General features: G+C 43.4%; 1 protein-coding gene and 1 pseudogene across 3 annotated transcripts in view; one reads left to right on the top strand and one right to left on the bottom strand.

The window, feature by feature from the left end:
- LRFN2 (leucine rich repeat and fibronectin type III domain containing 2) overlaps nt 1–5,578 on the top strand; it is a 339,026-nt gene extending 333,448 nt beyond the window's left edge. For 2 of the 3 annotated variants that reach the window (XM_069955069.1, XM_069955071.1), the window contains exon 5: nt 2,583–3,915. In XM_069955069.1, the coding sequence (XP_069811170.1) occupies nt 2,583–3,507 (925 nt within the window). In that variant the 3' untranslated portion in view covers nt 3,508–3,915. Of the gene's footprint in view, nt 1–2,582; nt 3,916–4,897 lie in introns of those variants that run through there. The other variant, XM_069955072.1, reaches the window with a different exon arrangement.
- A 356-nt stretch (nt 5,579–5,934) lies between these two features.
- LOC138774606 (U2 spliceosomal RNA) lies at nt 5,935–6,105 on the bottom strand (annotated as a pseudogene).
- Nucleotides 6,106–20,813: the final 14,708 nt, after the last annotated feature.

Below are 20,813 nucleotides of genomic sequence, written 5' to 3'. Positions count from 1 at the left end.
TTGGAGCAGCAATATCCCATCCTACTCTACCAACTCTATGTAGATATCTGTATAGTACAGGGGGATTTCTAAGGCCATCAGATTGCAGGTATAGTTCATCAATATCAGATTTTCGATACCTCTGTCAGTCACCTTATGGATGGGGTTATGGTACTCTATTAAGTGCAGTGTCCCCATACTATTGGCAGTGGATGTTCCCGGTACTACAGCTCAAAGCAGCTGAGCTGCAATACCAGGCAAAGCCATTACTTGAAGAGTGGAGCTATTACAGGTGAAACCAGATGTAGGGAAGGTGACAGCCCCTTCAGGTAGCTGATCGGATCCACATCGATCTGGTTTATGATGGTCTATCTCCTATTTGCTGTTGATGGTATCTTGCTCTGTGTCAGGTTAAGAGGAAAGTTAAAGGGCGACCTACCAGATGAGATGTTCCAAACAAGTCACATGAATTATCTGCTATATAGGCAAAGGGGTTTTCCAGGACTTTTACACTGATGATCTATCCTGAGGATCAGCACCTCCACAGTTCCAACCTATACAGTACACAATGATTGAATGGGTCAGAAACAGATGGCACTCACTCCTCTCTTCCATACCATGAAAAAGTGCTGGAGAAAGTGCACTGGACTAAACAAGCTGCCCTTGTACTATGCTGATTACTATGCTGATTTACAATTACTTAGTACAATGCTATAGATGGCATATGGATGGAGAAGGGGTTACTAATGCATTGGGTTTGCAAGGTGCAGAAATGAAACAAACAGCAGCATCACGGCAAGGAAAGGGTTACACTAACCACCAAGCTGCCACTCAGTCGCTAAAGGGAGAGGTTGATTACGTTGTAGCACTTTGGACATACAAGGGGCAGCTGCCCTGAGCTTTACGAGTGGTCAGATATGGAGGGGAACCTTGATTTACCTTTGTGGAACAGGGTGGGTCATCTTTAGCAGGCAGACTGGCTCAACTTGCAGGTATACAGCCCAGGATTTCTCCCTCCCCTAAACAAAGCAACCACCAGTCAAACCCCCACCTCCTGCAATTGGTCCTGATCTAGCTGTTACTCGAGCTAGATTATTATCTGAAAATATGCAAGAAAGTGAGAAACCAAGATGCTAAAACATTAGGGCAGGTTTTTTTTTCTGGGGTTAGAAGTCATTATTGGTAAATGAAGTGATTTACATTTATTTCCTCCAGGGAAAGGGTAAGAATGGCAGTAACAATTTAATGCTTATTAGTTATCAAATTATGTAGCGTAACACATCATTACATCAATAATTTCCACCATTTCCTTGATAATGAAGCATATGTTCTGTATGCAGAGAGGCTGACATTCCATTCTGTCAAAAAAAAAAAAAAAAAAAAATATATATATATATATATATTTTTTTTTTTTTTTACAGTATTTTGTTTGTTGGTATCAGTATATTGTAAGACTTGTGTTCATTGCCTGATCATTGCCTCATCCTGCATAGGGTAACCCTTGTGTATCGGTTATTCAGACAGGCGAAAACTCCAAGTTCATTCATGTTTATTATTGCCTAATGAAATCATGAGAAATCTCACATTAAATTATCATTGTATTTGAATAAAAGAATGTACTAGTGAGTGAATGAATGAATGAATTAACGAATGCATGACTGAACTGAGGAAACTTATAAGAGATGATAATAGTGGTAAAGAATAAAAGAATGAACAATCAACAAATAAGTGAGGACAGAAAAAATCAGTTAAGGAATGAGTGAATTAAATATTGAACCAATGAATGAATGGTGATTAAAGGAATGAATAAATGAATTAATAAAGGGACTATTTGGGAAAATTAATGACTGGAAGAACCAACAAGTGAATGCATGAATAAAATGAGACACACAACGGAAGGAATAAAAGTATGAATAAAGGAAGGAAATAAATATTAAATAAATATTCAAAAGAATGAAGTTTTTAAAAAAATAGCCATCAAATGATTAATGAACGAATGAACGAATGAATGAATGAATAAATGATTGATTGAATGAATGAACGAACGAACGAACAAAAATATTATTGAAGAACTAGAAGAATGCAGCAAAAAAGAAATCAGGGAATGAAAACAATGAATGAATGAATGAATGAATGAATAAAACAAATCCATGGATGGATTAAAAATAACTAATGAATTAATTAATAAATTATAAAATAAAATGAACATAACCATAAGGATTAAGAAGAAGGTTTGACTTAAAATAAATAATTAACAATAAATAGAAGAAAGCACAGATTAATTAAGTAATTAATATGCCAATGAATGAATGGATATGGATGAAAGCAACATCACTGGATGAATCAATCAATTACAGAAGTTAAATAAGCAGTGAATGGATGAATGACAGAATAAATGGAGGAATACTTTTTTTCCTAGTAAATCTGAATCCATCTACAAGGTTAATATTCCCAGATTTGCAGGAACATATTGTGAACTATAAGCTTAATAAATAATACTGTTATCTCCATAACTGTGACCTTTGCATCTACTTATATTGTTCCTAGTACAGTTAGTAATGAATGTTTTTGTTATTCTTTTTGTCTTTTCTTCTCTATTTAAGGATGATCCCTGCGGCAAACAAGGCATTTGTGGTGAATAACCTTGTGTCGGGGACGGCGTATGACCTGTGTGTCTTGGCCATTTGGGACGACACGGCAACGACTCTCACAGCCACCAACATTGTGGGATGTGCACAGTTCTTCACCCAAGAGGACTATCAGCAGTGCCAGTCCATGCACAGCCAGTTCTTAGGGGGAACAATGATTCTAGTTATTGGCGGCATCATAGTTGCTACATTGCTGGTCTTCATTGTTATCTTGATGGTAAGATATAAAATTTGCAACAATTCCCAGGGGAAGATGGCCAATGTCAGCAATGTCTATTCCCAAACTAATGGAGGGAATTCAGTGCAGAATGGCTTGCCACCACAAGTCAACCCTAAAGTGGTGGTGAGAAATGAACTAATGGAATTCAACTGTGGCTCAGTGCACAGTAGTGTCTCATCCTCTTCTAGTTCGGTGAATAGTCCGGAGGGTGATGATTATAGTCTACAGAGTAACCAAAGCACTCTGTCCAATAAATGGAGACCTGTCTCCAGGTCTAAACATAACATTGATAGACTTATGGGAGCATTTGCCTCCCTGGAGTTGAGGTGTCAAAAAATGGAGGACACTGTAGACTCCAGGACTTCTACCACAGTCCACCAGTCAGACAAAGAGCCTTTGCTGGGCGCCCAAGAGTCCAAAGTCCGTAGCCTCCTTATGTTACCTTTGGAGGGAAAAGCAAGACGTAGTCATTCATTTGACATGGGGGACTTTGCCACAACTCAGTGTTGTAGTTACCCAAGAAAGATCACAAATATATGGACTAGGAGAAGCCTCTCAGTTAATGGGATGCTTTTACAATATGACGATAGTGAACTTACAGGGAACACAACTAGAAGCACCTACGACAGCTCAGAATGGGTAATGGAAAGCACCGTGTAAAAATGGTTCTTCTCCTTTATTGGCAAGCTTGCTGTTTCCTACGGCAAGTGTAGAGTATCCAAGAAAACACCTTATGAATTGAGTAGGTCTCTGGAGGTCTCAGAGGTGGGTAGTACCAAAACCCACAGCAGGAGTTACCACGACACAAGTCGAGACAGTTGTGTTAAGCCCCGGCAGTGGTGGACTGTTCAGAAGAAGCACGAGTTATATTCTGTAAGTGCTCCTTACCATAGAAACCCAAGATGGCTGACGAAGGAATTATCATTCCCGTCTTTAAGTACAATCCTATACTGAAGATCCACAGAGGCGTCAGCGAAGTGACGATGAAGCCACCAACCATCCAAAAACAGCACCATACGTGGTCACCTCAAATTTTGGTTTCCTTATTTTTCTTTATTTTATTTTTTTTTATTTAACTGGTTGATTTATTTATTTGTTATTACCTTTGTATTATTTTCTATAGTCATTCAAATCTTCTTAATAAAGGGAAGAAACACAAATCTATTTTCAGAGAAGAGAAAAAAAAAACGATTTAGATAATTTACATTTATTTTACATTTCTGCAGCGTTTGTGTGTCTTAGATATTTTTAAGAAAAAAAAGTTTAATCTATATCATAAAATGGGATAAATTAAATTTTGGAAATTAAAAAAAAAATGAAAGTTGAAAAAAAATAGAGTTTAATCTGTGAATTTGTTGGGAAGTATTATCTATGTGTGAGACTTTTATGGGGTGGAGGAAAGGATGGTGTACATTACAATCTTTAGTTGTTGCTGATCTATCTATTATAAGTTAAAGGTCAAGACTAGACATGAGTAAATTTGTTTTGAGTCTGATTTGGCAAATCTGACTAGTTTGGGATTCAGATTCTTATTCAGACTGCCCATTCAAAGTATTATATGTACAGTAGCAGGGACCTCTGTCAAGGAAGGGGTCCCTGCTCCAATATGGTATGCAGAGTGCCTAGCCCTGTGAATGTAGTAAGTGAATACTGCAAGGCAGATAAGAAGTGAAACCAAAACAAATCACAAAAATTCTAATTCTATCAAATTTGAATTTTTGGTGAAATTTTTGCTGAATCAATTTGCTTATCTCTAGTCATTTCTCAAGAGTCAGTAATGGGATTTTTATTTTAAAAAATTCAAAAATATCCTAATGGAAATCTACTGAAAAACGACCCCCTACCTTAACCATTTGCTGGCTTAGGAGACCCGATTGTATGAAATATGGTCACTGCCATAAAGGTAGTTTAGCAACAGCTGAAGATCCACAGATTGTCCATCCATTAAACAATGAGTGAAGTCTTGTCATTCCCCTGAGGGTACTAGCTTACAAAATATATAGTGCTCAGAATTTAATAAGATATGACAAGATAAAAATTGTCATTCCAGATGTCAGCAACACAGTCAAGCGTATCGTCCGGGAGTAGCAGGATTTCATTGACGGCTTGCACTTCCTAGTTAAAAAATACCTGGAGAGTACCGACGTTTTACGAAGGACTTATATGGATTTTTGAGTCGTCCACCACCATTCACATTAATGACTTTCTTGTGACTGAAAGGTAGAGAAAAAAAAAGTACTTTCTGCCATCATGGACTTGGTTAGCTCTGTTTTAATTTTGTTTCTACGATTTCTCTGGTCATTGGCATTCTTGAGCATTTTTGTACAGGAAAAGAAAACTAACAAGGTGAATATAATGTAAAATGTTTTTTTTATATCACAAAAGAAAAAAAAAAAGAAATGAGAGCTATATTGTGAGCTGGCTGTGTACTTCTCTTGTATGGTCATGTTTCCTACTTGGAGTTTTAGAATATGACATTCATGTGGAAAAGAAAAAAATTTTTTGCTACAAACTGTACAGTAAAAAAAAAAAATTCTGCAATGAAAATTGGGCTATTTTGCTTACATAGAAGTTTTATTATTTTTGAATATTTGAAGAATACAGGGAAAAGGGACACGTAGGATTGCTGGGAAGTATGGGAAGTTCTTAAATGTACAGTACAGGTACATAAACATATCCACTAATATCTATGGAAAAGTTTTTGATATGATTGAGCAAATTACCACATATGGAAAAAACAAAAAATATTTTGCAAACTTCTGTACACAGTCAATAAACGTAATATCATCTTCAGGAATAAGTTAAAAAATGATCACATTACTTGCATAAACTTACATGCCGCATGTCACATGGTAAACAGGGTCTGGTGTATGGGATCGAAAATAAAAAGAGTTATGGCGGAAAAAATATTTAAAGTGGTTGTCCAGGATTAGAAAAACATGGCTGTTTTCTTCTATAAAGAGTGCCACACCTGACCGTGGCCAGATCTGGGATTGCAGCTAAGATACTATATATTGATCTGAAATATTACACACAACTTATGCAATGGTTTGGTGATGTTTTCAACAGAAAGATACCATGTTTTTGTTTTTGTGCACTTAACCTGGAAGCACTGCCAGGTCAATGCCTGGAGGGAACAGAGCAAGCTCTTTTTCCATCTCCTCTCTAAGAATCTATTATATATATATGGTCCCCAGAAAGTATTAGATATTAGAACAGATACTACACTTGATCTTAGCCAAAAGACTGAGAAGCGATGGCCATGTCTTTCTAATTCTCGACAACCTGTTTAAAGGGTAATTCCACCAACAAAACTTAATTCTATTCACCGTATAGGGAATAAGTGAGCGATCACTAGTGGTCTGACCATTGGAACCCCAAGTTATTGCAGAAACAGAGCTTAGTTTTGAAGAGTGACTAGAAATGAGTGCGCCTCAAGCATGCTCGAGTCCGATCTTTCAGCATTTGAATACTGGTGGCTGAAGAAGTTGGATACAGCCCTAGGGATCTGTGGATGTGTTCATGTTTTCTTCAGCCACTGGTATTCAAATGCTGATCGATGGGACTCATGCGCTCATCTCTACCTAAAATCTCTACTAGGGATGGTCCGAATCGAGTTCGGTTTGGGTTCGTACGAACCTGAACTCTCGGTAATGAATCCTGCTGTCTGCCCGCTCCATCCAGCGGTAGGACTGCCTGGAAAACTGGGATACAGCCATAGCCATAGGCTGTATCCCAGTTTTCCAGCGGTCCTCCCGCTGTATCCACCCGCTTCACGGAGCGGGCACACAGCGGGAATCTGATGCAGAGCGTTCGGGTTCATACGAGCCCGAACCTCGGAGGGTTCGGACCATCCCTAATCTCTACGCACTGCAACTTTATGGGACTATTGGGGCAACTGGAGCCTCAAACCCCAATTCTTAAGCTCTTTGGAGGTCCCAGTGGTCTGAACCCCAGCGACCATACACTAATCCCCATCCTGTGGATAGGACACAACTGTTCTTGCTGGGGGAAAAAAAAAAACATATAAAGATTACCTGCTAGGACACCAGCGGTGAAGTCGACTTTTGATCCAAAAGTTCGGTTATCTATGGTTACCCACCATGCTTAAGGGAAATGTGCATGAGCTCCATTGAATCAGAGGTCGCGTGCCTTTCTGTCATGTGTGGTTGGTAACCATGGTGGATACGCGAATATCTGGATTGAGAGTCAACCGTGCCACCGATCCAGGAGCAGCTGTGCTGGCAGGTATCCTGTAAGTCCTAAGACTAATCACCCATGGAGACAGAAGAGAAAGGGTCAGGGGTCCGGTTCACCAGAATACCCTCCGCATGCTGTAGATAAAGTATTCTCCTTTTCCCCAAACATCTCATCTGATTTCTTCTATAGGGAAATGATTGTTGAAGCTGCTCCGAAAACCCCAAATATTTCTTAAAGGAATTTTCTATATAAATTTACATAACAACCATCACCTTTGGACCCCATTACCTATTTAGACACAACATGATTTGCTGATAAAGTCCTATATATTTATATACTGTAGTAGTCATGGCTCCATATTCTCTATATACACAAAATATTACGAGATTGGCCTTGATCCACAGCTATACAGTTAGCCTTATTGAAATATGCAAGGTACGTTAACTAGATTGCTGAGGACTCCAAAGTAGTTTGTATGTATACCCTTGTGATTATTTAGCCAGAACCATGATTTAGAGGGAATCTGTCAGCTCTATAATTTTAAAGCTCAAGTGTCAAGGAGTTTTTGCCAAGCTGCAGCATGCACACCTCCTCCCTCCTCCACCTTTTACAGCCTTGTATGACTCATAGAGAGGGATTGGGTGGATGAGGGTAGAGATGTGCATGCTGTGTCTTGGCAATGCCTACTTGACACTTGAGCTCTAAATATGATGTAGGGCTGACAGACTCCCTTTAAATCTTCTGGGCTCCAGAACTTTAATAGCTGGCTATACACATAAAGTAGCTGTCAGCCAAGCACCAATCCGGCCATCAGCCTCCCTTAAACACATGCATGTTGGGCTCAGCCAATTGTGAATGTATTCTCAACGGGAGGACAGGAGAGACCACTGCCCGAAACCTCTGGTGGCGGTTTATCTCCCCAAGGACAAAAGGATCAGGTAGTTAAAATCTAACATGACTGATCATCCTCTGCACCAACATCTGCCACCAGGGGAGATCGAAGAGGCCACCATACCCTTTAGATGGTTGGATAGTCTTGTCAAAATTTTCAAGTGTGGTGCATACTGTAGCTAATGTGTATGGCCAGTTTTCTGGATGTATTATATAGGTATGATTCTTACCTCAGCCCCATCTATGACCTCTAGGCTTACTGATGTCCAATTCTAAAGTTGGTTCAGTCGGCCATGTCGGGGGTCATATCCATACAGAAGTCTTGAAAAACATAGAATTTCAAAATTTTGCAGTTAAATTGAGGATATGTTCTTTGGTGGAATGTAGACAGCTCAGGATAAACTCTTCTGTGAGCGGAGGAGGGACGTCATGCTGAAGACAAGAAGACACGGCGCTGTTCTCCACATGATGCCGACCCTTGTGTTCCCTTCTATGGAATTGTCTGTTTTGTTCCATGATGCTTTTCTCACCATAAAGCAGCACTTTATACTTTAAAGCCACAAAAATGGAGTAAAAAAAAAAAAAAAAAATACTGAAAATATTGTATAATAAATCTTTCTAATTTGCGTTCATTAAAAAAAATCTAAACTTTTTAATTAAATTTTGTCATTCTTTTTAACATTATAAATTGGGAATCATTTACGTGTCACTGGTTATTGAGTATGATGTTAGATTATGGGACAGTTAAAAATAAAGAAATATAGGATACTGAATATTAGAAATTATCATATGTTTAGATTTTGGATCTACGTTATAACCAATCGGTAAGTCCTGAAAAAGAAGTGTCAGCTCCTCATGTGTGTAAAGAAGAATTATTTATGTACATATTTCTAGTTATTATAATTAGAGATTAGCAAACCGGGTTTGAGTCTATCCGAACCTGAACGTTCGGTATTTGATTAGCTGGGGCTGCTGAACTTGGATAAAGCTCTGAGGTTGTCTGGAAAACATGGATACAGCCAATGACTATATCCATGATTTCCACATAGCCTTAGGGCTTTATCCAACTTCAGCAATTTATCCAACTTTTTTAATTTGTTCAGTCTTTTTTTTTTTTTTTTGGGGGGGGGGGGGTCCATAATTTTTATTTTGTTTACAAAAAAATCATGTAATCAAGTTCTAAAAATATTTTCATATTTTATATTATTTACGCCGCAAAAACATGGGATTATATTAGATATTAAGATAGCAAATATTTGACTAACCTGCTGTTCAGGGGCGTAGTTAGGATTCATGGGATCCTTAGCAAAAAAAAATGTACCCCCCACACACAACACAAAGCACTATATTGGCTCGGTGAGCCAAGAATGACTGGCAGAGCAGAGAGCCAATGGCTGCTTGCTCTGTCAGTCCACTGTATTTAACTGTAGGAGCCCATTAGGAGCCCTTACGGTTAAATACATAGGTGCAGGAGCAGACTACCTTCTACATAACCCCTTATGTACTGTGTGTAAGTGACCCAAAATTCACTTACATGTTGCAACACAAAAAAGGGTTAAAAAAGCAGAAGACAAGGAGACTTCTGCTTCACTGCTGTACACTGAAAACCCTTGACCTCTGCACAAAGGTTGGCACCTTTTCCTACTTGATTGCAGAAGCAGAGAATAGAGTTTATAGGTTAACAGGGCAGTGAAGCAGAGATTTTCTTGTCTTCTGCTTTTTGTTTATCCTTTTCTTTTTTTTTTCTTTTGCAGCATTTAAGTAAACATTGGGTCACTTACACACTGCAGTACATAGGGGGTTAAGCAGAAGGACACATGACAGCTATTACCTTCCCTGTGCATCCCTTGGCCCCCCCTCCCCCATGGGCCCTATAGCAGCTGCCAGGCCTGCCTCTATGGTAGATAAACCACTGCTGCTGTTATTTTCTCAAAGCTTCAGGGAGACCGGAGATATTTTTCTTACCTTTATCCTCAGCATTCTGTGCAGTATGGGAACATAACAGCAGGATATAGTCTATTTTCCTTCAAAAATGGGCAAAAGGGCTGCATTAAAACATAAACATAAAATAAAGTGGTACAGTACTGCTATATCAGGTCAGAAAATAAATGCTGCAGTAGATAATAATGTTTGTTACCTTCCTACCCTAGTTCTGAAACCAGTATAATCCTTGTGTTTTCTGGATATGTAATCCTCTCCCTTACCATGTCCTCTCAGTCCTTCCACCCTTCTCACTCCCTTCCCACAGCACCCCTGCCAGTTCCTCACACAGAGCTGCTGCAGAACATTATAGTACAGTATATCAAGATATAAAAACTTTGGGTTCCTTTTCACAAGTAATGTATATGTAGTATGCAGCAAAAAAAGACACCATAGTAGGTATACTACACCCCAATGCTATACTTGTTCTACCTATATGTTAAGTGTGTCGGTCAGAATTTTGTGAACCTTTCTTTTTATAATATAGAGGAGGACCTTAAATGTTCTAAACACCTTAAAGAGGTTTAACATAATTAATCATGCATCCACAGGTTTAACCACTGGACTTTGCTATCAGTGTAAATAGAGTAGAAGTGCATATCTCTCTACCAGTGCTAAAGCATAGCTCACATTGGTCTGCACTGCTCTATAATGTCCTCCATGATGCTGCTTCTTATGAGGTTCTGACAGTACTGGATTAAAATAGGTCCTTTTTGGGCGCGGTACAGTAACCCATGCCCTAAGCTCCTGGGGGGCCCCTGGCCACCCAAACAGACTTATAATTTCAAGCTTGGTGAACAGCCCGGGGCCTATAGACGTTAATCTGCCCCTGGGTTCTGATATAGGGGAACAGGATGTCCCATTCCATGTGTGCAGTGAAAGCATCACAGAACTGCGGGGCTACAAGGACAGGTAAGTATAGCCTCATTTTCTTGTTCTCATCATTCACTGCCCGGAGTTCTCCTTTAAATATATTTAAAACAATTAATGTTTTCTGGTTAAGCAGTAGATCAGTACTGCCATTCCCAGAATGTATTGCTTCCCTCAGCTTTTCATCTCAGCCCTCCTACCATACCTACTCCCCTTCTACAGTACTCTTGCCAGTTTCCCACTCAGAGTTGCTTCTGAACATTATTCATACTATCTCCCCACACAGCAATTTTCCAAAAGTCGCTGTATTCTCTGTCAGCTCCTCTGCCTGTGGCATTGTTCAGCACAAGGTACATCCGGTAATCACACCTCATTCTCCCCAAATGTCCTGGAAAATATATATACGTACCTGTGTATATGGCAGGGCGATAGTGATGTAGGTTGTATGGGCTGGTCATAAGTGATGGCATCACTCAGGGAGGAGTCTGGGAGCTGTAGACAATACTACATTGTGTAATTCTACAATTTTTATGAAGCAAAGATATGCTGAAGCCTGTACTATTAGTGATAACACTGTATTAATACGTTCTATGTCTTAAAGCATAGTTTTTTCAGTAGATTATACATCAGTAGAGTATACAACGCTGATACCATATCTGCAATTTTTATCTTTCTATGTTCTTATATTCCTTTGCTATAACCCACAAATGAAGGCGTCTAAGTAGTCCTCTCCATTATATTCCTGAGCTAAGTAGTCCGCTCTATGCAACAACATGCCCAGTTTGTAGGCTTACAGGCCTGAAATACGAAAGAGTAAAAAGATACAAATTACAGATTTTGAATCAGCATCCTTTATCCTACTGACAGATGATTTTACTTGAGGGTTTTGAAGAGGGTGGGTTGGAGGTGACAAAGTCCTTTAACCCCTTCCCTCCTGGGCTAATTTTTGTTTTTGCATTTTCGTTTTTTTTCCTCCCCGTGTTTGACTCGAGCCCTCATTTTTATGTGCCACTAATTGTACTTTGCAATGGCAAACTTAATTTTTGCATAAAATATGCTGCAAAACCAGAAAAAAATTATATGTGCGGAGAAATTGAAAATAAAACGCAATATTTTGCGAGATTGTGCGAGATCAGAAATTTGATAATTTACGATTTGTAACTACGCACCAAACATTTATTTATTTATATTTATTTATAAAATGGGAAAAGGGGGGTGATTTAAACTTTTATTAGGAGAGGGGATTTTTTTAAATTAATTAAAACCTTTTTTTTTTACATACACATTAATTAGAAGTCCCCCTAGGGGACTTCTAATACAACTACACTGATCTCTCATAGAGAATAGAGATCAGTGTAGTATACTTAATAGAGCACTGATCCATTAGATCAGTGCTCTATTACTCCGTGCTGTTGCAGACCAGAAACACAGATTGCCGAGCCGGGCCAATACAATGGATCCGCCCTCCGCGATTACGTGGTGGTGGGGGGTTGATGTTGGGCAATCCAGCCACTAGACACCATAGAGAGGAGCTGTAAAAGTTTGACAGCTGCATTTAACTGTCCTAATTAGCGGGTGCAGCGATCGGTCGCACCCGCTAATAGCTGCAGTCCCTAGCTGCAGAAAGCAGCCATCGATTGCGGCGGTTCAGCGTGACCCCTTCTGAACATCCCTACACACAGCAGAACATACTGGTACGTCCTTCTGTGGGAAGGGGTTAAACACTATTTTTTGATACTGGAGTACCCCTATAGGGAACAGTTAGCCATAATGAGTCATATACTCTTTTTCATAGTTCACACTGTAACTAAAAGTAATGATATTTTTTTCCTGGATAAACAGAGAGGAAAAGAAATTCTCACCTGTCCATTCATCCATCAGGGACATTTTTATCTCTCATCTAATATGAAAAACATGGTAAAAATATTGTATTGTATTCTTTCTAGAATGTCAATAGAAGTTATAGAATGTTCTAGGATTGAATTTGCAAACATACCGTATTATCATGGTCTTGGTAGTTGGTAGGTCTCAGGACAACTGAACACCTGAAAGATGAGATGCTCCTTATCACATGTTTCATCTCAAATCAATAAACCTTCAGCTCTCACTGTAATGTATTATGTCTCTATAAGTCGACAAAGCAAGGACTCCCGTGTGACCTTATCTGCTATAGAGACCAAAACATTGGACGGTAAGCAGAAAGTATAGAAATAAACAAAAACAAATGGAGAACCAGTTTTGCTCTATGTAACGCCCGGAGTAGTGGATCCACTGGACCGGCACCAGCGATGGCACAAACCTCACCAGGGAGCGGAGTCTAAGGGGCCGCTGGTTTTCACCAGAGCCCGCCGCAAGGCGGGATGGGCTTGCTGCGGCAGGCGACCCCCAGGTCGCTACCCCTGGCTTGGTTGCTGGTGACGGCAGGCGAGGCGTGACAGGAGCAGGTACTGACAGTGGCGTGTAAGCGTACCGCAGGTGACAGGCTGAACACAGGAACAGCAGAGAGACGGGAAGCAGGAACCAGGGACTAGGAGTAGGGACTGGGTAGCGGACAGGAATCAGGAACAAGGACTAGGGACCAGGTAGCGGACAGGTATCAGGAACAACAGGGAGCTGGGCCAAACGCTATGGGAAGCATGTAGAGGCTCCAACACAGGGGACAGGGCATGCTGGGATTTATAGGGGAGTGATTAGGTGCAACTACCAATTAGGAGCGCACTGCCCCTTTAAATCTGAGACAGCCGGCGCGCGCGCGCCCTAGGAGGCGGGGACGCGCGCGCCGGCCGGCACAGCGGGAGACAGGAGCGTGGAGAGGTGAGGCGCCCCCCGGGGCCGAGGTGATAGCAGCGCCGGGTCCCCGACTATGGACACCGGCTGCTGCATGGGGCAGGAAGCGGTCGCGGCGGCGGCCCGGAACGCGGGACGCCGCCGCGGCCGTGACAGTACCCCCCCCCTTTGGCCTCCCCCTCTTTCTTGCCTGCAGATGGCACAGGAAGCCACAAAGTCTTTGACATCTTGAAACAGACTAGGCCACCAGTAGTGGCGAGAGATCCGTTGGCCGGTCTTACGGACTCCAGGGTGCCCGGCCTCCAACGAGGAATGACCCCACTTCAAAATACCTCTTCGAAGCGCAGGGTGAACATGAGTCTTTCCGAGGGGTACTCTCTGAAGCGAGGAGGTGACGACTGGTGCTAGGCGATCAGGCGGTAAAACATGGCAAGGGACTGTGGGTCTGTGGACGAGGACCTTCTGTAAGTTCTCCCGGTGGTGAGAGGACACGACCTTAGTCTTGGGTACGGAGAGAGGGTACACCTCGGCAGAGAAGGCATCCGCCGAGTCTTGGTCTTCTGCCGGTAGGTCGGGTAGAGGCTTGGCTGGGACAGGAAACGACATAGTACACTTGGTCTGAGGTGACCTGAGACACTGGTTGGAACAGTCCTGACCCCAACTGAGAATCTCCCCGGTTCTCCAGTCCAGTTGAGGGGCATGTTCTTGCAGCCACGGGAGTCCCAGGAGGACCGCGGGGGAAGAATGGGGCAGGACGTAGAAGGATATCTCTTCTTGATGTAAAGGACCCACCTGGAGGACTAAAGGTGCGGTCTGGTAGTACACACGGTCGGTAAGAATTTCGCCTGTGACCGAGGAGATAGACAGGGGCCTGGCTAGTCGGGTCACGGGTAGCCGCCATCTTTGGACCAATGTTGCCGCAATAAAACTGCCTGCTGACCCAGAATCGAGGAAGGCAGTAGTCTGATGATTTCGTCCTGAGAGAGTCCGGATGGAAACTGGCATAGACAGACTTGGAATGGTGGCATTCACACCTAGGGACACCTGTCCCACCGGACCTAGGTGCGAGCATTTTCCGGATGTTTGGGGACGTAGGGGACATCCCAGCCGGAAGTGATCGGAACCACCGCAATAGAGACAGAGATTCTGCTCCAGGCGCCGGATTCTTTCATCAGGCGTCAGGTGAGCCCGTTCCACCTGCATAGGAATCTCAGGAGAGGGTTGGGACATCGAAAGGTCAGGATTCTGGAAAACCGGCGCCAGCTGGGGATGGCGACGGGAACGGGTTAGTAAATGTTCATGCCGAACCTCCTCCTCCCTCTCCGAAAAACGAGTATCAACTCGGGTGGCCAGTAGAATGAGTTCGTTCAGGGAGGTAGGCAGGTCTCGGGCAGCGAGCACGTCTCTCACACGACTAGACAGGCCCTTCTTGAAGGTGGCCAATAGGGCGGCCTCGTTCCAGTCCAATTCGGCTGCCAGGGTGCGGAACTGGATGGCGTAGTCACCAACAGAGGAGCTGCCTTGAGAGAGGTTGAGGAGAGCAGTCTCGGCTGAAGAAGCACGGGCAGGTTCCTCAAAGACGGAGCGAAACTCGAATAGGAAGGCCCGGAGATTGGCAGCAACTGGATCATCACGGTCCCACAGTGGCGTGGCCCAGGCCAGGGCTCTACCTTCTAATAGGCTGATGATGAAAGCCACTTTAGAGCGCTCGGTGGAAAACTGACTACTCAAAAGTTCAATGTGCATGGTGCACTGAGTCAAGAATCCTCTGCACAACTTAGAGTCCCCAGAGTACTTGCTTGGGAGGGCCAGTCGGAGTGAAGAAGAAGCGTCAGGAGGTGGTGTGCGCTGGGCAGTAGTCTGCTGCTGTAAGGCGGCAGTGAGTTGCTGGATCTGCTGTGACTGCTTCTGGATTTGTTGCGCCTGCTGAGTGACCACTCTGGCGACATCACGGAGATCAGGCACCTCGCCGGGATCCATGGTTGGAGCCTACTGTAACGCCCGGAGTAGTGGATCCACTGGACCGGCACCAGCGATGGCACAAACCTCACCAGGGAGCGGAGTCTAAGGGGCCGCTGGTTTTCACCAGAGCCCGCCGCAAGGCGGGATGGGCTTGCTGCGGCAGGCGACCCCCAGGTCGCTACCCCTGGCTTGGTTGCTGGTGACGGCAGGCGAGGCGTGACAGGAGCAGGTACTGACAGTGGCGTGTAAGCGTACCGCAGGTGACAGGCTGAACACAGGAACAGCAGAGAGACGGGAAGCAGGAACCAGGGACTAGGAGTAGGGACTGGGTAGCGGACAGGAATCAGGAACAAGGACTAGGGACCAGGTAGCGGACAGGTATCAGGAACAACAGGGAGCTGGGCCAAACGCTATGGGAAGCATGTAGAGGCTCCAACACAGGGGACAGGGCATGCTGGGATTTATAGGGGAGTGATTAGGTGCAACTACCAATTAGGAGCGCACTGCCCCTTTAAATCTGAGACAGCCGGCGCGCGCGCGCCCTAGGAGGCGGGGACGCGCGCGCCGGCCGGCACAGCGGGAGACAGGAGCGTGGAGAGGTGAGGCGCCCCCCGGGGCCGAGGTGATAGCAGCGCCGGGTCCCCGACTATGGACACCGGCTGCTGCATGGGGCAGGAAGCGGTCGCGGCGGCGGCCCGGAACGCGGGACGCCGCCGCGGCCGTGACACTCTACGAAGAACTATGGTTGGACTTTGAAGATTTAGGCAAAGATATGGATAAAGCTATGACAAAGAGCGACATTCTCGCGCTCAGTGTAATAAAGACAACAATAAACGGCTGATGGCGTCTTTAGGTCCTGACCTAAAATCATCGGCCACCAACCATGCATCGCTACGTGCGTGGTCAATATGTGGCCAACGGGTAATGATTAAATTAACTGTCATACAATACCTCTCAACACTCCTGGTCTTCTCCTGCCCTCTGCTTTCCCTCCCGGCAGTCCTGTCTCATGATCGTGGTGCCGGGAGTGAAAGCAGAGGGCAGGAGAAGAGCGAGAGTGTGGAGAGGTAATGTATAACAGTTTAGGGCAAGGGCTGCACGGACATTGCTAACGATGTCCGTGCAGCTCTTGCTAAACAATGATCGTGCTGCATAATAGGCTCAGTAAACGAGTGCCGATCCAGCAGATCGGTGCTTGTTTTCAATATTGATCGGGCCGCCAGCGGTCCATTTGACCCACCCTCTTTTTCCTAGCCAGATTTACTAATGCCCCTTAGTAAAGCCGGACGGCCCTGCACCGTAGATTGGTATTATAATAAATCAGGTGCGGGAGAAGGGCACACCTTCTCCTTGCCATGCCATACCGTGCCCACCACCTTTCAATCAGGCGAGTGGGGGATACGGCTGGCATAGGCCCCAGAAAAGGGACAAATCTGTGCCCCTTAATGTGTTACATTGTTACAAGCTTGTAGCTCATTGATTACATGTGACAACAATTTACAATATGTACAGTATATGAAATTAATTATTCCACAAATCTTATATTATAAAAAATATTCTCAAGCCTTCTGTCCTATTTCTTTCTTTTAAAAGGGAACTATCAGCAGGTAAGATGAATCTCCCTATTGCACACGGGGCGCTGAGGAGAAAGGTGTGTTTATTACCTTTATCCTCTGGGCTCTTCCCCTGCTGTTACATATTCAATCTTCTGCCCAGTAAGCCATTAGGAGCACTGGGGGCGGGGCTACTGCCCCCCAAGCACCAGTATGGCCCATCCCCTCCAATGATGATCATTAAAATGGGCGGATCGGTGGGGGGGGGGGGCATGTCAGAACTCTGCTGTAAGCACCACCCTCTGCAATTATGAAATCAAATTCTACCAATATGTTCATTAGGGTATATGGATACCATAGACACAGGTCCATCATACAGGACAGTTACAGCTGAAAAGTTCTCTCTATCTTCCCTTGTATTCATCTCTATGATCATAGAGAGAACTTTGTGGTCATACACTAACAGCTGCACAGTCCTCTATAGCCCCTCCCTCTGTGAGTCAACACTTAACCCCAAGTTTCCATTTCCATCCACCAGCCAAAAGTTAACTTTTTCACTGTTGTAGAACACTAGGCATGATTGATAGATAGATAGATAGATAGATAGATAGATAGATAGATAGATAGATAGATAGATAGATAGATGAGACAGCCCTGGCTCTGTGTAGCCTCTCGCCCATTAAATGCCCCTATCCTGTATATAATATATTCCCAACTGGGCTCATCAGTCCCGCAAGATGTGAATCTTACAATTTGTTACGTTTAGTGAACAGGGGCGGATCACGTCCCCCCGGCCTGAGAACAACACTCCCTATGTTGTTGCATTATTAAGAGAAAGACTTTGATGGTAAAATTCTGTTATTTATGTCAAATGAAAAAAAAAAAAACAAGCAGCGCAGAATAATCAGCGCTCAGCGACTTTCATCTTCGCACCATTTGCATAGCAATCAACTTCTGAAACAAATTATTTAAGAAACGCCAATGTCAGAATAAATAATCACAGACGCTCATTTTAGTAGAAAAAGGAAAAAAAAAACGTTTGGAGGGTGAAAAACAAATCGCATCGTTGGGGTTAGATGGGTTCCTACTTAAAGGGCCCCACAGACTTACCAGGAAGCTGTGCATGGTCCGAGCTCCCGGTTTCTGTGTAAGCTTTTACTCACAAGTAGAGATGAATGATGAGTCCGATGACTACTGGTGACTAAAGAAGTTGGACGCAGCCCTAGGAAGTCTGGAAAACATGGATACAGCCTATGGCCTATGGCTGGATCCATGTTTTCCTAGACTCCCTAGAGCTACACCCAACTTCTCAAGCCACCGGTATTCAAATGCCGAACGATCGGACTTGAACATGCTCGCTCATCTCTAGCCACAAGTAGTCATGAGTGAACTTACTGAAAGTTTGGCTTCGTCTGAACCTTCCCACTGGGCATTTGACTCCTAGTGGCCATAGGCTGTATCCATATCTTCCTGGTAGACTTAGGGCTGCATCCAACTTTTCCAGCCACCAGGAGTCAGATGCAGAACGTTGGGGTTCTAATGAACCCGAACTTTGTTAAGTTTGTTAGTCACCAGCCATGAGCCTTACATGAGCCTCTATATACTCTCTGCACCATGTGTACATTATATACGTTCTACAAAGAGATCTGGAGATCAAGAATGTAAGAACAAACAATAAAACCAAATCAAACAAAGAAATTAGTTAATAAAGGAAAATAGAAATATTAATTATAACTAACTTCCAGGTGGTCTTAATTAATCATAATGGCTGTTCCCCTGCTTATGGACAATGGAAGCTAAGTGAGAGCCTTTAGGACAGGAGATTCTGAATTTATCGAATCTAAGATTTTAGGGATTTTTTCTGGCCAAACAAACACTCAAAATGCCAGTTGCCCTTTTGGTAATCAAAAGGGCTAGGGAGTAGAGTAAGGTTAGGACCTTAAAGGATAAGTCCAGCAAAAATGTTTACTTAAAGAGTCACTGTCGTATTTTTTTTTTTTTGCAGAAATCAATAGTCCAGGCGATTTTAAGAAACTTTGTAATTGGGTTTATTAGCCAAATCTGCCATTATCTGCATGTAAAAAGCCTTTTCCCAGGTCCCCCCCTCCTTCCTCTTTTTCATCCACTCTGAAAAATCGGAAAATTGTGACTTGTTGCAGGAGTCGTCCCCTGTCTGCTCTAGGGAGAGGGGAGGGGGGAGGAGGAAGGAGGGAGTTAGCCGGCAGCAGAAAGCAGATAACAGAGGATTACAGGCACGGAGCTGGGTGACAGCTGTAATCTGAGCTCAGACAGGTCACTGGTGACTGTCACAAGAGATATCCCGTGAGGGATTTGTAGATTAACTCTTTGTTGTCCTGTTTTGGTCTTTTCTTTAGCTCTCTCCATAGGAGAACAATGAAGACAGGGGGGAGAGCTTCAAACGGATTTTTCATGATAAAAATGCATTTTTCGGATAATAAACCCAATTACAAAGTTTCTTAAAATCGCCTGGACTATTGATTTCTGCAAAAAAAAATTTCACGACAGTGACACTTTAAGTATTCTATTGCACCCCAAAAGTTATACAAATCACCAATATACACTTATTATGATAAATACACATAAAGTACTTCCATGCACTTACTACTGCATCAAGGCTTCACTTCCTGGATAACATGGTGATGTCACTTCCTGGATAATATAGTGATGTCACTTCCTGTATAACATGGTGATGTCACGACCCGACTCCCAGAGCTGTGCGGGCTGTGGCTGCTGGAGAGGATGATGGCAGAGGGACACTGAGGGACACAGGGCACTGGAGGGACACTGAGCATCCCTCTGCCATCATCCTCTCCAGCAGCCACAGCCCGCACAGCTCTGGGAGTCGGGTCGTGACATCTCCATGTTATCCAGGAAGTGACATCACCATGTTATCCAGGAAGTGACTTCACCATGTTATCCAGGAAGTGACATCACCATCTTATCCAGGAAGTGACATCACCATCTTATCCAGGAAGTGAGGCCTTGATGCAGTAGTAAGTGCAGGGGAAAAAAGCACTTTATAAGCATATATGTGTATATTGGTGATTTGTGTAACTTTTGGGGGGCATTACAATACTTCAATAAACATTTTCGCATGACTTCTTTTTTAACTTTAATTCTATCTTTAGAAATCCTAACCCTTACTCGGGTTCTTGTCATGACAGTGGTTAGAAGGGTTATTCTGCATTAGGGAATTTTTTATATAATCCTGCCCTGGTGATGGAGGGTAGGATTGGAGAACATAATAAACATGTTATACTTACCTATCCCTGATGTCCTATTGTGGCATCTTTGGTGTCCCTAGCTGACTGCAGCCACTGCAGAGACAAACTCAGGGGTGCCAGCCTGGTCAGCCAATCACTGACTGAGACAGTACAGCACCCCGCCCAGTGATTGGCTAAGCGGGCTGACACTTCCATGATTAGTATGTATATGGGAAATGGCCAGTCAGTCAGAGGGGGACACCAGAGATGCCACAAAAGGACACAGGGGGAGCACGGAGAGGTAAGCATTACAAGTTTATGTTTTCCAGCAGGACAGCATTATATAAAACATCCTAATGCTGGATTACCACTTTAAGGAATAAGCCCTCATCTCACTCACAGTTTCTGTCCCTGCCTACTTACCGATCTTGTGAGAACTAGGCGACAGACCCTACACTAGAAGTGCCCAGCAAAGATTGAGGACAAACAACACTATAGA

The sequence above is a fragment of the Dendropsophus ebraccatus genome, chromosome 15 (genome assembly GCF_027789765.1).
Source record: "Dendropsophus ebraccatus isolate aDenEbr1 chromosome 15, aDenEbr1.pat, whole genome shotgun sequence".
NCBI classification, from domain to species: domain Eukaryota; kingdom Metazoa; phylum Chordata; class Amphibia; order Anura; family Hylidae; genus Dendropsophus; species Dendropsophus ebraccatus.
Note: the sequence above shows the minus strand (reverse complement) of the source record. Positions and strands in the feature narration are given on the sequence as shown.